The 18,475-nt window shown below is 35.9% G+C and overlaps 1 protein-coding gene across 1 annotated transcript in view; it reads left to right on the top strand.

Moving 5' to 3' along the window:
- LOC139115237 (acetyl-CoA carboxylase-like) overlaps positions 1 to 18,475 on the top strand; it is a 73,174-nt gene that overhangs the window by 14,319 nt on the left and 40,380 nt on the right. The window contains 11 exon segments of the mRNA XM_070677213.1: positions 2,052 to 2,120; positions 7,554 to 7,695; positions 8,962 to 9,100; positions 9,887 to 10,078; positions 10,776 to 10,984; positions 11,595 to 11,758; positions 12,481 to 12,637; positions 13,615 to 13,785; positions 14,493 to 14,584; positions 15,129 to 15,198; positions 17,739 to 17,902. Of these exon segments, the coding sequence (XP_070533314.1) occupies positions 2,052 to 2,120; positions 7,554 to 7,695; positions 8,962 to 9,100; positions 9,887 to 10,078; positions 10,776 to 10,984; positions 11,595 to 11,758; positions 12,481 to 12,637; positions 13,615 to 13,785; positions 14,493 to 14,584; positions 15,129 to 15,198; positions 17,739 to 17,902 (1,569 nt within the window).

The raw sequence follows: 18,475 nt of genomic DNA, 5'->3' as shown, positions 1-18,475 counted from the left end.
TTCCAGACACCATCCCTTATCAAATGGTCCACCCGATGTATTTTTGTGCACAATTAACCATGCAGTGTATTTTAGTTTAAGATGTCAAGTTAGGTAAGGATTTGAAAGGAATAGTCAAGTTCACCACAGTTTAACTTTATCTCTTATGTCATCATCCTTGTGTAATTGGTTAAGTTTGTAAGTTGTTCCAGATGTGGATGTACCAGCTGTTCTGGAAGAAAACAATGTTTACTTTTTCCTGTAGGGTTTCTGAGTTGATGATTGTATGTTGAAATTTCTCCATGTATCTGGTGTATGGGCAAAGTGTAAACATTGGTTGCATGTTATGTATATCAGTCTATGTCAAATATTGTAAATGAAAAATCAAGAACAGTTTACTGTGTGCTTGTAAAAGATAACATATTTGTCAATACATAAACTGCCTTGCAGATTGATTTTCTTAAAGATTATCACAGAAGTAGAAAAGGAAAAGAAACTAATCAAATTGCTGTAACATATTCACCTTCAGTGCCTGTATAGGCCTATACTTAACTATTTTATCATTACATTCAGCTGTATATCTTTATCACTCTCCATGGGCCAAGGCACACTTGGGGTCAATGTCATCACTCTGTGCCAGTCTGTGTATGTCAGTCTGTCTGTATATGTATGTCCATGTTTCATACAATTGTTGACTTGTTTTGATAACTATATGGGAGCGAACAGTGATGTTGTCACTATTTTTTTGCAAGTCATTATCTACAAACTCTCCATATTGAAAGCAAGGGACAAAACAGAGAACTGATAATATTTTCATTATTCTTTTTTCAATAAAAAAAGTAAATTCTCTTCTCCTTCTTAAAGTATATTTAAACAAAAGTATTTGCCACACCACATGATGCATTATGTATGGAATGAAATTGTGCTTGTCTGCAAATGAATTCTTAAATTCAGCTTTCGTTCAGCAATAACACAGGACAATACTATACACACACACAAGTGTGATTTTACCAGCTAAAGAACACAGCATTTCAACATAATTTAATTTTGAGAGAACAAGAATCTGTTTTTTTTCAAACACTAAAAAATAGTGAAAAATAAATTAAAAACTACCACTCATGGAGCATTTACGTTGCAAAAAATTGTAATTTTCATGAAGCAGAGGAATTCCAGTTTTTCTCCAAGGTTGAGTGGGAAAGCATTGCCAGGCTCACAGCAGTATTTGACACATCACTGTCACTGAGAGACATCAAGTAAATTATCTTATGTATTAGATTTACTGGATTTTCCAAGAAAAGTTCAAATCAGGAATTTCAATCCAGCTTTTGTCTGTCTAATGAGATTAATTTTGTTAACTTCAGCTGTAGAGGAGGGTTGCTTATAAAGCATATACATACTGATACATGTATGTAAATGCTTTGCAGCCACATATAGTGCATTAGTATTTGCTTTAAAATTACTGAATTTTGCTTTCTTTTTCACAGTAATTTTCTGTCCCTAAGCTGATTGCTTCGATAGTAGATGTTGGCAATTAGCAAAGCACGCAGATCAAGAATTCAAATTTGTTTAGTTATTGTTTTGTTTTTACAGCATGGCTGGAAAATACATCACGCATCTGGCTTTGTAGTTAAATGCATTCTGCCTATGCATTCTTCGTACATGTTGCTGATTAGAATCGCATGGTAACATTTCTTCACAGTTAATCACATCATCTTTCCATCTTGTCTCCCGAGTTCCTTGTTCCGTCAAATCATTTTCAAATATCAAATTGACTGCACAGTACCAGTATTGATGTATTAAAGGGCCACAATCGTTAGTACTGTTGAAGTTCAAAGGTCATAAGGGTCCCACACCACCAACAATTTACCAAGAATCCTTGAGAGAGGATTTAAAGATATTACAAATGTTAGATATTTCAGAGCTGTTTTGATTTACTCAAACCAAAATATGTTTGTAAACAAGAAAGTTGCCCACGCACAGACCTGGTGACTGTGGGAACAACGGATGACAAGTTGGTGTTTTTGTGTCCATATTAATTTTGATGTATTTTGTTTTCCTTTCTTTCTCACTAGCCATTCCAATCCATTAGGAGCTTCATATCATCATGCTCGCAAAGATCAAGTTCCTGTCACTGAAAAAAGGTTTTCTCAATATTAATCATTAATAAGTATTTTCCATGAAGGCTGATCTCCCTTTATGCATTCCTTATCAGTGTGTCAGAATGAAATAAAAACAACACACCTTTCACATCTCATTATTGATTCAAAGTATACCAAATATCGACGAAGCGCCATAACGGTATAGAGAGTGTAACACTGAATTCAAAATTATAAGTGCAAAAAACTAGCTTGGAATTAATACAACTTCCAGGCAACATGTGTACTGGCAAATTTTAAACTGCAAATCTATGATAGCTGTCAAAAATGAGTGTGCAAGTGCTCAATTTAAGAAAGAAGAGGCACTGTTCTACTGTGACACGTATCACCTCCAATGAAGTTGCCATGTATGATCATGTAGTTGCTGCGTCAGTTTGTACCGGTAGGTCTATCAGTATCAAAAAGTAGGAAGATATAAAGTAAATAAATATTCCCAGTAATATCAGGCTTCCTGAAGGCCATGGTCACTGGTCACATTCAAAAGTACCAAAGGAAACTTTGACTTTTCTTTGCCACATTTATAGCTCATCAGCATCTACAGCTGTTTCCCAATCTGCATTAGAACATGGGCAAAATACATCCTGAACTGGTTGATATAATAAAGGTTTAAAATATTCAAAAGAATATCTCGAAATTTGGGTACTTTTGTTTGTCATTTCTATTCAAAGGTCTGGTATGATTTTAAGTTTTATACCAAAATCCATGATATTGTATCATTGCTGTAAGGGGAGATTTGTCTTCATCTACCCTCTTCACCACCAAACTTTGGTTTAGCCCCATTGTTTTTAATGGTGGAGCTGGACCTGTAAACCAGAATTGGAGGTGATGGGGGTTTCAGTGTTTTTCAACAGATGTGTTAATGTGCTATCATTAAAATTTTATTTTCTCATCCTCCATCATGAATACAACAGCTCGTTTGTGTGCAAAGCGCTGCTATTTCTTGCAGTATAACTGTTGAAAAACTTTTATTTCACGCATTCGTTCTCTTTGCAGCTTGCGCAGCGGCTAAAATACATGTAGAATCATAACCTTTCAATATTTAAGGGACGGGAAAAGGGAAAAAAGTTTGTTAAATTTGTCAACAGATTTCTGTGTTACGCTACACCATACTTCAACATTTTAGCCTTTTGCTTGATGTGCTTGCTGCTATTTAATTCATGTTGAGGCCCCTGGATAATAAAATTTTTTGTTTGCTGTCCTTGAATTTTCCTCAGACCTACCCTCCCGCCAGGTAAAAAAAAACAAACATCGAAATAAAACACAATATAAATACATGAACTAATTTTCTCATATATTTTTGGAATAGGGTAAAGAAAATAGCCATTATTGATTCAAAGTAACTTAAACGTTGTGCTTGTTTTCATCATTTTGAAAGAAAACCTACTTACCCAGGGATGACAAACAAAGAATTTTATTAAATGCGTCTTACCACATTTGATTTTGATAATATTCTCCTTTGCTTCTTGCCAGTTGCTAATGTAACATAGTTACAGACAGTACCAGATATGTTTTCTACAGCCTGCAAACACACTCTCTTATTTGTCCTTCCAAATACATCTGATCAAATTGTCTTTCTATGAATATCCGTACCTTGATATTTTTCTCAAAAAGTTGGTCAGTTGTCGAAGAAACCTGCCAGTTTTTACTTATACTCGTTAAATATCTCTGATTAAATTTCAATAAATGTATCGGTATGTCAGTATTTTCATGTTATTATCACTTTTCGTTTATCACTAGTACTTTGATGTAGCCTATTATGTTGAGATTTCACAGATTTCATTAACTTCTTGAGATCATTTACATTTCAAGTGTTCAGATGTCAAATGCATAGTGTAAATACTAATCATGTATTGAAAAGCTTTATGAACTTGCCTGTTGATATCATGCATTTTCAGTGATTGGTTACTCTTATGAATTATGACAGTTGCAAAGTATTTTGCATTTTAAAAGAATCATACAATTTTTGTCATATTTGTTTTGCATATCAAATAACTTATTTGCATAATTTATGCATGATCTGCACTGCTTATTGGTATTGTGGTATGTTGATAAAGCCGTGTACATCTCTGCTTCCCTGCAGTGCTCAGCTCTAATTGAACAGAAATATTACCACTGTAAGCAAGGACGACAACATGATACCAAGAATAAATCTGGGCTACCCTTTCTAACACTGCTACGCCACATAATCATTCTATTTAAAGATAGTCTAATGCCCCCTAGGAAAACTAGAATGCTTGCCACAAGTCCAATCTGATTGAAATCAGATGTAGAGATGTGCTTCCATAGATGATGTTCTTGCCTTACTAGGCAGGTGAAACCTGAAATGATTACCAACAATCCACACAGAGGAAGAAAACATTAAACCAATCCCTTCACTTTATTTCAAGCAGATTTGTGTAAGGCAGGTTGTGCCTCAACATTCTGAAAGTGCATTCTGAAAGTGTAATGGCTGTATAATATGCTTGTTTGAAAAATTGCCAAATGTTCCTCTATACAAAAGCGTACAAGTATTTCTGTTGATAGCTGATGATGCATCTAGACTTATTTTATCATTTCATGCTCAATTTCTGAAATAGGTATTATTTATTAATGCAAAGTGTATTAATTAGCATTGCTTTCATATATATATATGTGCACTCTACTGGAATATTTTGTGAGATAAATATAACATACTTCAGGTTTAATCTAAAACTTTGCATCGATGACTTTACTTTCCTTGTTCTCTACCTTTCTTTACCACAAAGCCAACTCACATATCAACAGATAAAATAGACTTTTAGACATTTTTTTGTTTACATGTAAAGCATTTTAATTACAAGCAAATCTCAATTTTATTTCAAAGTTTGCAGGCTAGCACTTTGAAATTTCAATAACATACAATTTTGCATTTTACTACATGTACATGTGTCTTTCTCCCTGTGTAAAAGTAAATCTGCCATACTTTATAGTTATTTTGCATTTATTTCGTCTTACATTTAATTGTAGTTCAAACGTGCAACTAACATGAAGTATTTTCTATTTTATTTGATGTAACTTTTTATTGGGTTTAAAGTATTAGAACTGATGTTCTCATAGATTACTTTTTTGCTGATGGATTTGTGATCTCCCTATACCAGTACAGATAGTATTTACAAAAATATGTGTGGTATTTTAATTCTGTGTTTGCCTATTTTTATTGTCATCTTGTTGGCATATATAGATGGATACATATATAGAATTGGTGTTAACATTCAAATGGTCTTATAGATATATTTTCTCAAGTATCAGTAGCTCATCCACAAATATATTGTGACCTTTGCAAGTTCAGATGGAAATTCATGACACTTGATATTCAACCCATGCCCTTTGACCTCTCACATAACATCGATTGACCTCATGACATACGGCATTTCATAGCCTTCAAAACAATTCGCTCGTACCAGTTTCACATTATACCCAGCACTATTGTACGTCTACCACTCTCTCTTCTTGCATGACTTGAATGCCTATCATCTTGTCACTTTCTGCAACCTATTCCTGTTTCATTGAAATGTTTTCACTGTCACCATAACTCATCACAACTAGCAGTCATCATCTACCCTGTTATATTACTGGTACATACATATATTGCTGCCAGGTTGGATAACTCAAAGACTAGATTCAGGTTACCCGTATTTGGTATGTTGTCTCTTAACGCAAATAATGCATCGACCCAAACTCAAAGTAAGGTAATGTGTGCAAAACATTTATCTCCGTCAATGCTTCCATATTTTTTCTTGTTATTTATGTTTATTGTTATCAAATCATTGATTAACTGTCAAATCTTAATTACCACGTACAGAATAAATTTAACCTTATTAACTTAGTGTGTAAAATAAATGAATTACAAGACACTGCTTACTACAACATACTATTAACTGTCTTGCATAATTTCCACTCACTTCGATGTCCATATTTTGTCATCCTTATACATTATGGGCATATATGTAATGGACTCTTGTACACACTGCATGTAAATGGCTTCTCTTGCTGATGATTCCATTTATGTAGCCCGCCATTGCTACAATTTACAGCATGTAAAACTACAAGATATTAAACTTTAATAACACCAATCAAAAAGTTGCAATTAATCTCACTTTAACTGTAAAGTACTTCCCAAATTGTCAGTCAGTCGTTGCGATTGAAAGAATTATGTAAAAATAATACTTTATTGTAAGGGCATCTGATGACGGGATAATGTTTGATCAAGTCTACCATACATGTGTTAAGCAAATCCCATATTGCAGTTTTCAATATCAGTATCAAGATACATGTAAATCCGGCAGCCAAAGTCTGTTTTTGTACTGCTCTTACTCTCTGTTATAGGTTTACTCTAACAGTCATCTATAAGCTGAAATACAAATCCAAAAATTTAAAAAAAGTGTTCTGTGATCCCAGATTTCAGATCACTGACTGTGAAATGATTTGCATATATAGTGGTATTCTCATTATTGATTCAATTTAGGACTGGAGTAAAACTGTTGACATCAGCTCATGCAATATTGGCTTTTTTGACCACATACCATTGTGGTGCAACATTCTAACTGAATACCAGCCTTGTGTCTTTGAGTATCAACTAAGTACAACGCTTTCTTACTACTACTGTACCATATATTATTGGTTTTGGCAGTACAACTGAAATGGGCACAAGTGACTGCTGACAGTACAATCCAAGTTTGCTGTGCACCTGTTTGAAGAACACCACTTACTAAAGTACCAACATTCAGTACTAAAGATAGGTGTTACAGCCGATGGTACTTTTACAGTATTGCTATTGTCAGTACAAGCCACTTGAACATTGTAATCATAACCACAGGGTACTACTACCCTGTCATTGTCAGACTTTGGTCCATTCCTAATTGTTCTAGTCACCAAGGTTGGACCGATACACTTAACAACAGGGTGACAGGGTAGAACAGAGGTACTGGATCTGTTACGTTGCTGGTGACCCTATGTAGCTAAAATAATGGGAAATGATTTTCAAGTTTGTAAAGTAAATTTGAAATGATTTTTACACGTAACATTTTTGAGCTGATTAGGGGTCGGTGGTAATTGAAATGCATGACAAATGAAACTCAATGTGTTTGCGGAGATGTTAGCTCTTTATTTAACATCTGCAAATACTTACTGATGATATGTCACGTTAGGTTTTTGCAGATTTTTGCACTTCCACACTTTTTTTGGCAGGGTCTATGGTTTAGGGACCCCTGCAGGAGGTTGGAAGTCAAACGCGATGGTTGTATTTGCCATGCACACATGTTATGATAATCTGTGGCCCCGTTGTGGATAGCTAATATCTACACTATAGCTGTATTACTGTTGTATTATACTGCCCTCGCAATTTCTAAATTCTCTGTCTTTCGAAAACTGAGTCTGGGAACTATCCTGATGTGATTTCAGACACACCATGTCAGGCTTGAATCTTGTGAAGATAGATGGATCTCAGAGACCGATGAGAAGAAGAGAATCTTTCAAAGATTTCGTCATAGCAACTCCAGAGGAGTATGTCAAAAAGTTTGGAGGAGACAAGGTTATCAATAAGGTGGGTGTAAATATCATCAAATGAACAAAAATGAGACATAATGTAAATATTTTGGTATTGTTAAGAAGTTGATGTTCATTATAAATGTACTTGTTGAATGAGCATGTAGTGTATTCTTTGAATTGCAAAATGAGAAGTGGTTTGGCATTTTGTCTTTATACTGGTGAGTGGTCTGTTATACATGTATGGTCAGTACATATTCATGTATTTCATCAAGGCTGATTTGACACTCGTCATTTTACCATTTATTGTTCAAAAACGAGTCAATATGTACACTGTGTGTTATGGAGATTGGCATACTCGTGAAAAGTATGTGCTAATTTATTATAACAAATGTTATATTTTTCTTCATTATGCTATCAGTATATGTTTATTGAAAGGACTTGATATCCAATAGATGCAATGGCACATTTTTATGGGGTTCACATCTAGGCCCAGGGCCGGCCAGAACTAATCCGGCAGAATGTGAGAAGATAAGCTAATCTTTGTCCGCGTTCACATTACGTTCAACGCTGTCCTAGCCTAGATCATTTGGTAGCGTCTGCAACTGTCCACAACCGAGCCTGCAGCGGGATTTACTGGAGGTCTGCTGCCAATAATCTGGCTAAGTTCTTCGTAAAACATACAGGTCTTTCTTCCCCGACCGATCAGAAACGTTTTTGAATTCATACTTCAAATGTTTCATCTTACGTTTGCATTGATCTGGGCTACGATCAAACCCATGCTCTGACAAACGCTGTGAGATGATATTGTAGGCGATTCGATCCCTTGCGGTCCATCAGATTTTTCACCATATCTTCGTTCCAAATGCCTAAAAGACACTTGATTTCTTCCGTAGCCCAATTGACTACTCGACTTGCCATGTCTAAAATGATACTGAATCGTCGAATAGGTCAAAGACTACACTGCATGTCAACTACAGAGGGCGTCAACTGGGACCTGAGTCGGACAAAACGCGTTCACATACGCTGTTTACTGCTCGGCCAGAGACCTGGGTCGGCCACAAACCACCCCTCTCGACTAGGACAGAAATTGTCGGCCGGCCAGAACCATTCACACCTGTTTTTTTGGTCGGCCACGAACCTGGCTAGGACAAGGGCCGAGTCTTTTTGGCTGATGTGAACGGCCCTTTTCTTACTGTGTAAATAACTTTTGTGCTAATTGCTATGGCTTGTCAATGAAGAGTGTTATAGTGAATAAAATATTGGATCAGAATTTCAAAATTTTTCTGAAAAGCAAAATGTTCTTTTGTCTGTTGAATCACAGGTTTTGATAGCTAACAATGGCATTGCTGCTGTCAAGTGCATGCGTTCCATCAGACGGTGGGCATATGAAGTATTCAAGAAGGAACGCGCCATTCAGTTTGTTGCCATGGTGACACCAGAAGATCTCAAAGCCAACGCTGGTAAGCTCTGACTCTCATGTCTGGTGCTGACTATCCTGAACAGATACTTCTACCTGGGTAGTATCTACTGGTGTATTCGCAGAAATTTATTTGTATGGCTCTCTTTATTGACATTTTTGAGCATGGTGCCTCCAGTGGAGGCACTGTAGGGTAGTGGGAAAGGTAACAGACTCACTACCGTAGGATTGTGAGTTCGAGACCCGGTAAGTCCAGTGTAAAGGACTCACTGTTGGAGGGTGGTGAGTTGGAGACTCTAACACGGTGTTGTAGCAAGGCACTTTATACTCCTCATTGCTCCATTGGGTAGTGCGAAATGCCTGAATACCAGTTCATTAAATTAAATTATAAATTGGAAAAATATTTGCTCAAGTCTTGGTATAAGAAACAGCTTTGGAAGAATGGTTATATTTAAGCTATCCTTTACATGTGTTTGCTATGTGGTACCATGACAAAATCAGTTGAAATTACTTCAAAACAAGTAGCATTTCATCTTGAAAAATCTCTAATAAAGAGTCAATACTTGAAGTTGATGCAGCACCCAAAAGATGTCTTTGGTGATGAGAGACATATATTTGTAAGATATTTGAAAATTATCTTGACAAATTACTTTTAGGGAAAAGTAAAAATTACAGCATTCTTAGTCAAAGTTTGCTGCTTATCAAGTTGTTTTGAGTGGTTTTAAAAATGACAGACTATATTCCACACGGATGCCAGGGAAGGTACATGTGTTGTATTTCTGATTGGTTGATTGAGTGATTGATTGATTGATGTTCTTTTGTCTTTCAGAATACATCAGAATGGCGGATCACTACGTATCAGTGCCAGGTGGTACCAACAACAACAATTATGCAAATGTTGATGTGATTGTGGATGTTGCCAAGCGTATACAAGTACAAGCTGTGTGGGCTGGTTGGGGTCATGCCTCGGAAAATCCCAAACTGCCAGAACTCTTGCACAGGAATAACATTGTCTTCATAGGTTGGTTGCATGATTTTTCTTGTCAACTGTCTGTTGATCTTGAGACTCATGTCAGATATATGAAAGCAATTTGAAATACCACAGTGAAATACTTGTTTGGCTAAAATTGTATTTTGCCTTAATTGTGCAAAAAAGTTAAAAAAGATTTATTATGGTGCTGCGATAATCAAGATTGGAGATGAAAATACAATATGTTCATGATAAGGTAGTATGTGCCTCAAAAGTGAAAGAGTTAAACTTTTGCTCAAACTTTCCTCAATGAAACTTTCAACCATTCTCTTACAAAATCAATAAAAATCAGGAGTCACCATGCAAAGTTTGGTATTAGAGAAACAAATTACCTAAAATTTACCACTATTTAAAATTCAAAATGGCCAGATCCACTTTAAAGAGCTTTAAATTAAATGAACACCCACAAGTGGCAGATCTGAAAGGAGTCAAAAAAGTTTGAGAGTCTGTGTGTAACAGTTAAATATTGCACAGTCTCCACAGACTTGAGTAGAAGTTGACAAGCTATCATCTTGGCATTTATAAATTCATAAGACTGTAATACACAGTGCGTCTAATGAATGATCTGCAGGGTGTTCCATAAGCATGCAATTCTACATACATTCATATATACCGGTAGTCTTCGACCAAGATTAGTTTATAAGCAGCTTATATGATATCTTATTGTGTCACACACTTCTACATGTAGGTCCTCCAGAGAATGCCATGTGGTCACTTGGTGACAAGATTGCATCTTCCATCGTGGCCCAGACTGCTGGAGTGCCCACTCTACCATGGAGTGGCTCTGGATTAAAAGTGGAATGGAATGAAGACAGTGCTGATGATAAGAAGCTAGTCACTGTACCTGATGAGATCTACAGACAAGGCTGTGTTGATTCTATTGAAGATGGCTTACAGGTAGGATGGGATGTGTAGACCTTTAGTTCAGAGGGTCAGACCATTGTTACCTACGGGGGTAGTTCCAATTCAACCTATTTCAAGGGATGTCTCAGATCAGAGAACACATGGGGGTTCTCTTAGAATACACAGTCCACAGAATACTTTTAACAAGTAAACGCTTATTGTATGACTTATTATAGAATCAGAATGTGTATCGGTATAAGCAGTTTGCCTCTAGTTAGTTCCCGCCTCAAAAATGAAAGATTTAAAATTTTGCTGAAACTTTTCTCAACCAAACTTTTGACCATTTTCTGTACAAATCAAGAATAAAAATTGGGGGTCAGTTTTGAAATTTGGTACTAGAGAAACATAGTACCTATACTGATATTTGAAATTCAAAATAGCTACCATCCTTGTGTTATCCTGATTTGCACAAAAGTTTACCAGTGATCACTTTTTACTCAATAAGCTTCAAAATAAGCCCCTACAAGTGGTAGACCAAAAGAATATTCGTAAAAGTTTGAGAGTCTGAATATCTGTCCCCGAGGTTCATTCTGAAGAAGGCACAAATTATTTTACATACATTTTGAAGTGAGACAAGTAAATAATATTGTGTCATTCATACTAGGCTGCCCAGAAAATTGGTTTCCCAGTGATGATCAAGGCGTCTGAAGGTGGTGGAGGGAAAGGAATTCGTAAAGTTGAAAACCAAGAAGACTTTGCAAACTCATTCAGACAAGTACAATCAGAAGTACCTGGTTCCCCCATCTTCATCATGAAACTAGCCAAGAGGTAAGAAACCCTGACTCAACCCATGCCTGTACTGTACGCAGTGTGTTTTATAGTATTATAGCTTTGTCAATGCCAGTGAATTTTGTGACGTCATCCCCCCAGATTATCACTTATAATGTAACTATTATCCAGTATTGTGGCCCAGATGTTTCCTACATCTAAATATTTCCTGGCATTGCCAAAACTATAATAATAATAGCAAGCAAACTTAATGTACTTAGTTTCACCTGTACATTATGTCGTGTAAAGTTTGCTTTCATTTTAAATTAACATTTTGAGTTATGGGCCAGCTATGGAGCAGACGAATACTTTATTACTTTCACTGGGCACAGATACATCATAAGGACAAAAACACTGCACTTACATGTATAGTGGTAAATTTTGTTTACCTGTCCAGCCCACTGAACCATGCTGAAATGTATTGATTGATTGTACCACAGTGTTTCTTGGTATAATGAATTCCTGCATTCAAAAACTTAATTCACTTAAACTTTTGGTACTTACCAGAAACCATAATGTCTGTGTCTTACTATAAACATTAGTCCCAGACAATAGCAGCTTCAAAGAATAAAAGCTGTTGATTTCCACAAAACATATTCCAATAAAACAATCAGCATTGTAATTAGTGAGTATATTAAAATTACACAAAACGTTTTAATGGTTTAACGGTTTGTAGGGTGGTAAATGTGTATGATGTTTTTTCCACCATATTGTCTTCTCAGTGCCCGTCATCTGGAAGTTCAAGTCCTCGCGGACAAATATGGTCAGGCCATTTCTTTATTTGGTCGGGATTGTTCAATTCAGAGAAGACACCAGAAGATCGTAGAGGAAGCACCAGCAACCATAGCTGAATCAGATACTCTCAGGGAAATGGAACAGGTAGAGAAATATCCTGTCTGAAAATAAAAGTTTTAAAACTTACGGTAATGTTATCCTCAATGAATCGCTAAACTTTCCTATTTCATAGACACTAAAATTTGGGGGTGCTGTGTTTTAGGTGAACAAAACAAATTTCGTCCATTTTGTTGCTATAATTTGAAATTCAAAGGGACTGTAAGTCTAACTCCATAGGAAAATGTTTTTGGAGGTTGCAATAAAAACAGGACGATAGAAATCACTTTTCTCAATAACTTTAAAGTGTGTCCTCAGGAAATCTGTCCCTGGGCCACAATTTTCGCAACAAAAGAATTTGATATTAGTATCATTGGTCTTCTTTCCTGATCCAAACTTAACACATGCTCTGACCAGCCAAATCTGACACCATCTCACTCCTGTTTTCCTGCAAAGTGATCCAACTTAAGGTAGTATGCGCATTGAAAATGAAAGACTTCAGATACATGTTAAGAATTTTCAAATCAAGGATAAAAATCAGGAGTCACTGTGAATAGTTTGATACTAGAGCAAAAAAATTTACTGGTATTTAAATTCACAATGGCCGCCATCCCTGTGTTAACTCTATGGAGAAATATAAAATTTTCGAATTTGAAAAATTAAGCTGGTAAAAAGTTTTCATACACCAAGAGCTTTAAAATGAACCTCCACAAGTGGTAGATCAGAAAAGAATTGTAGAAATTTGAGAACCAAAGTCAATTTTTGTTGCCTGTATAAAATATAATCCAAAAATTTTTTATGTCCAAACATTTTTTTTGATTTTTCCAAAAATTTTGACCAAAAACTGAAGTTTATGATAAGTACTGTCCACCTGGTCCAAAATTTTGAAAAGAATTACAAAAAAATTCATAAAATTGGTAAAATGTGTCACTATAATAGGGTAGTAGGAGTAATTGGCAGAAAGGATACCATATCAGTGTCTAATGTCATGATGGATAATTTGAGTTGGATTTGTTCTCTCATAGGCTGCTGTTACTCTGGCAAAGATGGTTGGCTACATCAGTGCAGGCACTGTGGAGTATCTCTACAGTGAATCTGAAGGATTTTACTTCCTGGAACTCAACCCTCGGTTGCAAGTTGAACACCCCTGTACTGAAATGGTAGCTGACGTTAATCTGCCTGCATGTCAACTACAGGTAAGAAGATTCTAAACCATGTTACCAACACTGAGATGAGACCAGTTCAGGGTTGTGCCCTGATCATGTTGACATAATGTACCGGTCAGGTTATTCACAAAATACCAGAGTTTATGTCCGATTACATCATCTAGCGAGGTATTGTCTGAGACATTGTATGAGCATATAAATCCCTGTATTTTTTGACTAACATTATTATTATTATTGACTTTTTTAGACCAACTTTACCAAAAAAAGTCAAAATTATGGTGTTTCTAGTATTCCTGTCATGACGGAACACACTTAGCACATCAGCTAAGCTCACAGAATGAAACTTCAGCCCAAGCAGTGCAGTGCATGTGGTAGATATTTTAGTTCAGCGGCATAATTTCACTCAGATTCTCAGGTTTTGGACTGACCATTATTCACTGCATATGATACTGAATGTTGAGATGTCCATTTTTAGTAAAAAATGTTAAATTTTCTCTTGTCTTTCTGTGAAGGTTTTTTTCGGTAAAAGTCAAATAGTGTGCAATAGCACATACCGGTAAGTTATTGTACTCCATGTCACAATTATTTACTCGACATCCTCTGATACCGAAACTCACTGTACAACAAAACTCCATAGGTCACAGAGGCAGGTGTATGTAATGTACCGGTAGTGTCATTGTAGATTGTACAGCCACACGAAATGATTCGTTTACACTAACTTCTGTTCTAATTTTCAGATTGCAATGGGAATACCTCTTCATCGAATCAAAGACATCCGTAATCTATATGGACAGCAATCCTGGGATGATACTAAGATAGACTTTAACGAGTATGTATGTGTTTCATTTCTAGATTAGAGTTAAAGGGACAATGGCTGTAACTGTTGATAAAATTTTCATTATTATATTATTTTTGTTCTTATTCATCTCCCTGAAATATGTTGAAACACAAAGTATTATCCTAAGAAACACTGTGTATTGTATAATGTTATTATTGACAAATGTGTTCTTGTCTAGACTAAAATTCAGTTGTCAACAATAACACTGGATATTTCACTTATACAGGCTATGTTGACAAATTGAACACCAGGTATTCTGACATGATTCAAGGCGAAAGCAAGTAATTATATTTTGCAACAAAACAAAAATAACAGAAAATACATCTAAAATTTCAGCAAATGGAAGTTTAAGGTAAAAGTATGCCTTAGGGACAGATAATCAGACTCTCAAAGTTTGAAAGTTTCAGTTAAAAGATAAAGTCCATTTTTGGACTACCAAGTAAGCAAGTCCAATTGATGCATTCTTTTCATAGGTTGTTTTTATTTTGCCTATTCAGTCTGAAATTTTTGATTTGCAGTTTTTTTTTCGTTTCAGTCCTAAAATCGAACCAACACCTAGGGGACATGTTATAGCAGCTAGAATTACCAGTGAAAATCCAGATGAAGTAAGAAATCTGTTGTGCGATTTTTGAAATAATGATTTAATCAATCAGTGTAACGTGTTTCAATACAAGTATGAAGAGTCAATATCTTAAGCAATTTATCTCAGAAGTGCTTAAATTTTAATAATGTACATTATATTACCATGCCCTGCCTGTCGCATTTTGATTGGTCGAGCTGAACCACGTGACTGACCACAAATACACAGTAATGGTCTGTTTACATGCCCGTGAATATGAATAATAAGATTAACAACTCAAAGTATCGTAACTTTACAGCTCAAACGTAAATCATAATCAATCACAAAATAAAATGGAGCACTTGTGGACCAAGTTGAGATACTTTTTTCTGAAAATATCTCCGGATTTGCCAATATTTTACAGCGCGCATGACAGTGCGTCACGTATTGCTCAGTTCTGGGGCCCAGTTGTCGTTCGCTCCGAAAATTTTCACAAATTTTGTCGGTTTTCTCTGGTTCGTTGATAATATAATGGAAATAACAGACTCCACTCTGACCATTAAGGTAAAGTGCGACGAATTCGGAAGCGCACGCGCTTTAGAACGTTTCTGCGCAGATTTAACTCCAGCCTGCCGCAATTTGAAGCGCATGTATTTAACATCCCCTGTCATTGTTAAAATTGCACTTTTACCTAATTTTTGACCCAGTCTCTTAGAAATACATGTGACCTATAACCTTGTCATATTTTGACCCCCTAGGAAGCTGGTTTTTATTCAATATGAGCGCAAAATTAACATTTCTCTCCCATTATCATAGCGCATATTACCAATTCACCTGGAGATATTGTAAAAAGTAGCATGGTGACACCCTTTTATTAAAAGTGTAAACTAAATGGTATTATGTTAGGATTTTATTCGCCAAGTTTGGTCAAAATGACACCATTCAAAGCGACAGGAAGAAAGTTAGAAAATTATATAATGATATAATTTCGATATCGTCATTTTGTAATCGATACTTATGTTAAAATTTCTTTACAAACATCATGAAAACTATACATTCGATAGATATTTATTATAATTAACTCATTTGCTAAGCGTTATATAATTGCTTTCTTTAGTTTAAGTGAATTATATCATTTTTATTTATTTCTAACGACGCCATTTTAACGTCCGTTTCCATGGAAACGTGCATGGTGACCCCAATTTTTTATTTCATTTTTGCACTTGCAAAACTTCCAAGAATATTTGTGCAAAGTTTCAAGAAAATGACACCACAACCTAATTTTGACGTAATTCGTAGTACTTCACCTTAATGTTTATTTACGGGCGCGGGCTCAAGGAAAGCCAAATTAACGGGCTCAGCAAGCCTCGCCCGTTAATTTTTGGCTTTCCTCTCGCCCTTGCCCATAAATAAACGTTAATGGTCTGCGCGTCGCCCGTTATTTCTATATTATTTGCCTCCAGGGAAAAAAAGATTATCAATTTATATTTGAAGCTTTTCACAGCAGATGCTTGTCAAATGTCACAAACATACAGATGTGAAATCCAAACTCACAAGCAGTCTCCTACCGGTATATGGCAGTGTTCGCAGTGACTTTTTTCTCCTCGCGTACGGCATACGCATTAGTCTGCTAAAATTGCGTAATGGCTGGATTTGAGTGCGTAATTTCACTTCCGCACTCGATTGATGAAAAAACTGACTGCAAAATACAATGTGCCGTTAAATAAACCTACACTACATATTCGGATTGTACGATGTAACATTATTTTAATGAAAACAGTTTAACGAACAACTTGAACAATGTTGAAACGTAACAGCGAAGGGTATACATGCGACCGTCAAAACACATCGGGCAACCCAAAAGTTAGAGTTATGGCAGCTTATCGAGACACTTCTGCAGTGTTCAAAATTTATCGGGATTCTGACGAGCTCTACCGATGAATCATTTTTTTCACGGACTCGTAGAGCAAAGTTGAAAGAAAACAGATTTGTCTGCTTCGACGCCATGCTGCATGTGTGCTTGATCAAAATTTGGGAACAGCGAGACGCGATGATCGTGCAGGGTTGGCATTTATATAATTTGTCGCAACATTTCTGTCAATCACTCACTTTGTGTCATAAGTTTCAGAAACTATCGCTCGCCTGAAAATAAGCAACGTAATTCATCAGCACATGATAACGTGCCTGTGAACTACGATGCCGATTTTTCAGACAACGCCCAGAGAATCCGAACTTTCCACACAAAGTGAGTGATTGACAGAAATGTGTTGCAACAAATTTTGTCTGGTTGTCGCCTAAGCTCAGTCGTGGGGAGTGCTTTCGGAAACATTTTACTGTTATCCTTTGCGTATAGAAAACATAGAAAACGCACAACAATGAAAAAAATGCGTAGAGAGTCAATTTCAGTGCGTAAATAAGCACGATTTTTACGTAAACACGAACTCTGTATATGGTGTTTTTATTTTATACTTATTTATACAAGGATATGTATTACTGTTTTCTGACAATAAGAGTTTAATGAAATTGTCCCTCAGCACTGTGTTGATTGCTGAACTTCCTAATTCATCAAGACATCTTTTTTTACAGGGTTTCAAACCTAGCTCTGGTACAGTACATGAGTTGAATTTCCGCAGCAGTAAGAACGTATGGGGTTATTTCAGTGTTGCTGCATCTGGTGGCCTGCATGAGTTTGCTGATTCACAGTTTGGGCATTGCTTCTCCTGGGGTGAAAGCAGAGAAGATGCTAGGGAGTAAGTAATTGATGTCCATGTTTCTCAGTGTCTATTGGATCCAGCCATACTTTGATACTGTACGATGTATTCCTGTTGTCTTGATTGAAGACCTTTAATGACTGGTTGAAAAAAGTTGTGCTTCATACCACAAACACTGAAATGTTATTGTAGCATCGGTGAAGTTTGCATAATTCCATACTCACTGACCCCTTGTACAAAGTATTCTAGACAATAACAGGAAAACAAAATTTCTCTTTCAATTTTACTCTAGAAAAATATTATGTAAAGAAATACTTGTACAAACATACTTCATCAAAAAACCTTAATTTACAGACATCCATAAAAAGAAGCATACAGAAATATTCATTAATATTAATATCTACCATGCCAATGTTATCCCATATACCAAAGACAATGTGAAAGCATACATGACCTTGCCATAATTTTTTCCAGCACTCAAAGTATATATAGTCATTCAATATGACACTGGAAATTTCCAGCATCCAAGGAAGTCAAAGGGTTCATGAATATTAATATGACCCATCTCCAGCATTAGATGAGAATATAAAACAAGAATTATTTTTGTTTTGT

The sequence above is a fragment of the Ptychodera flava genome, chromosome 2 (assembly GCF_041260155.1).
Source record: "Ptychodera flava strain L36383 chromosome 2, AS_Pfla_20210202, whole genome shotgun sequence".
NCBI classification, from domain to species: Eukaryota; Metazoa; Hemichordata; class Enteropneusta; family Ptychoderidae; genus Ptychodera; species Ptychodera flava.
Note: the sequence above shows the minus strand (reverse complement) of the source record. Positions and strands in the feature narration are given on the sequence as shown.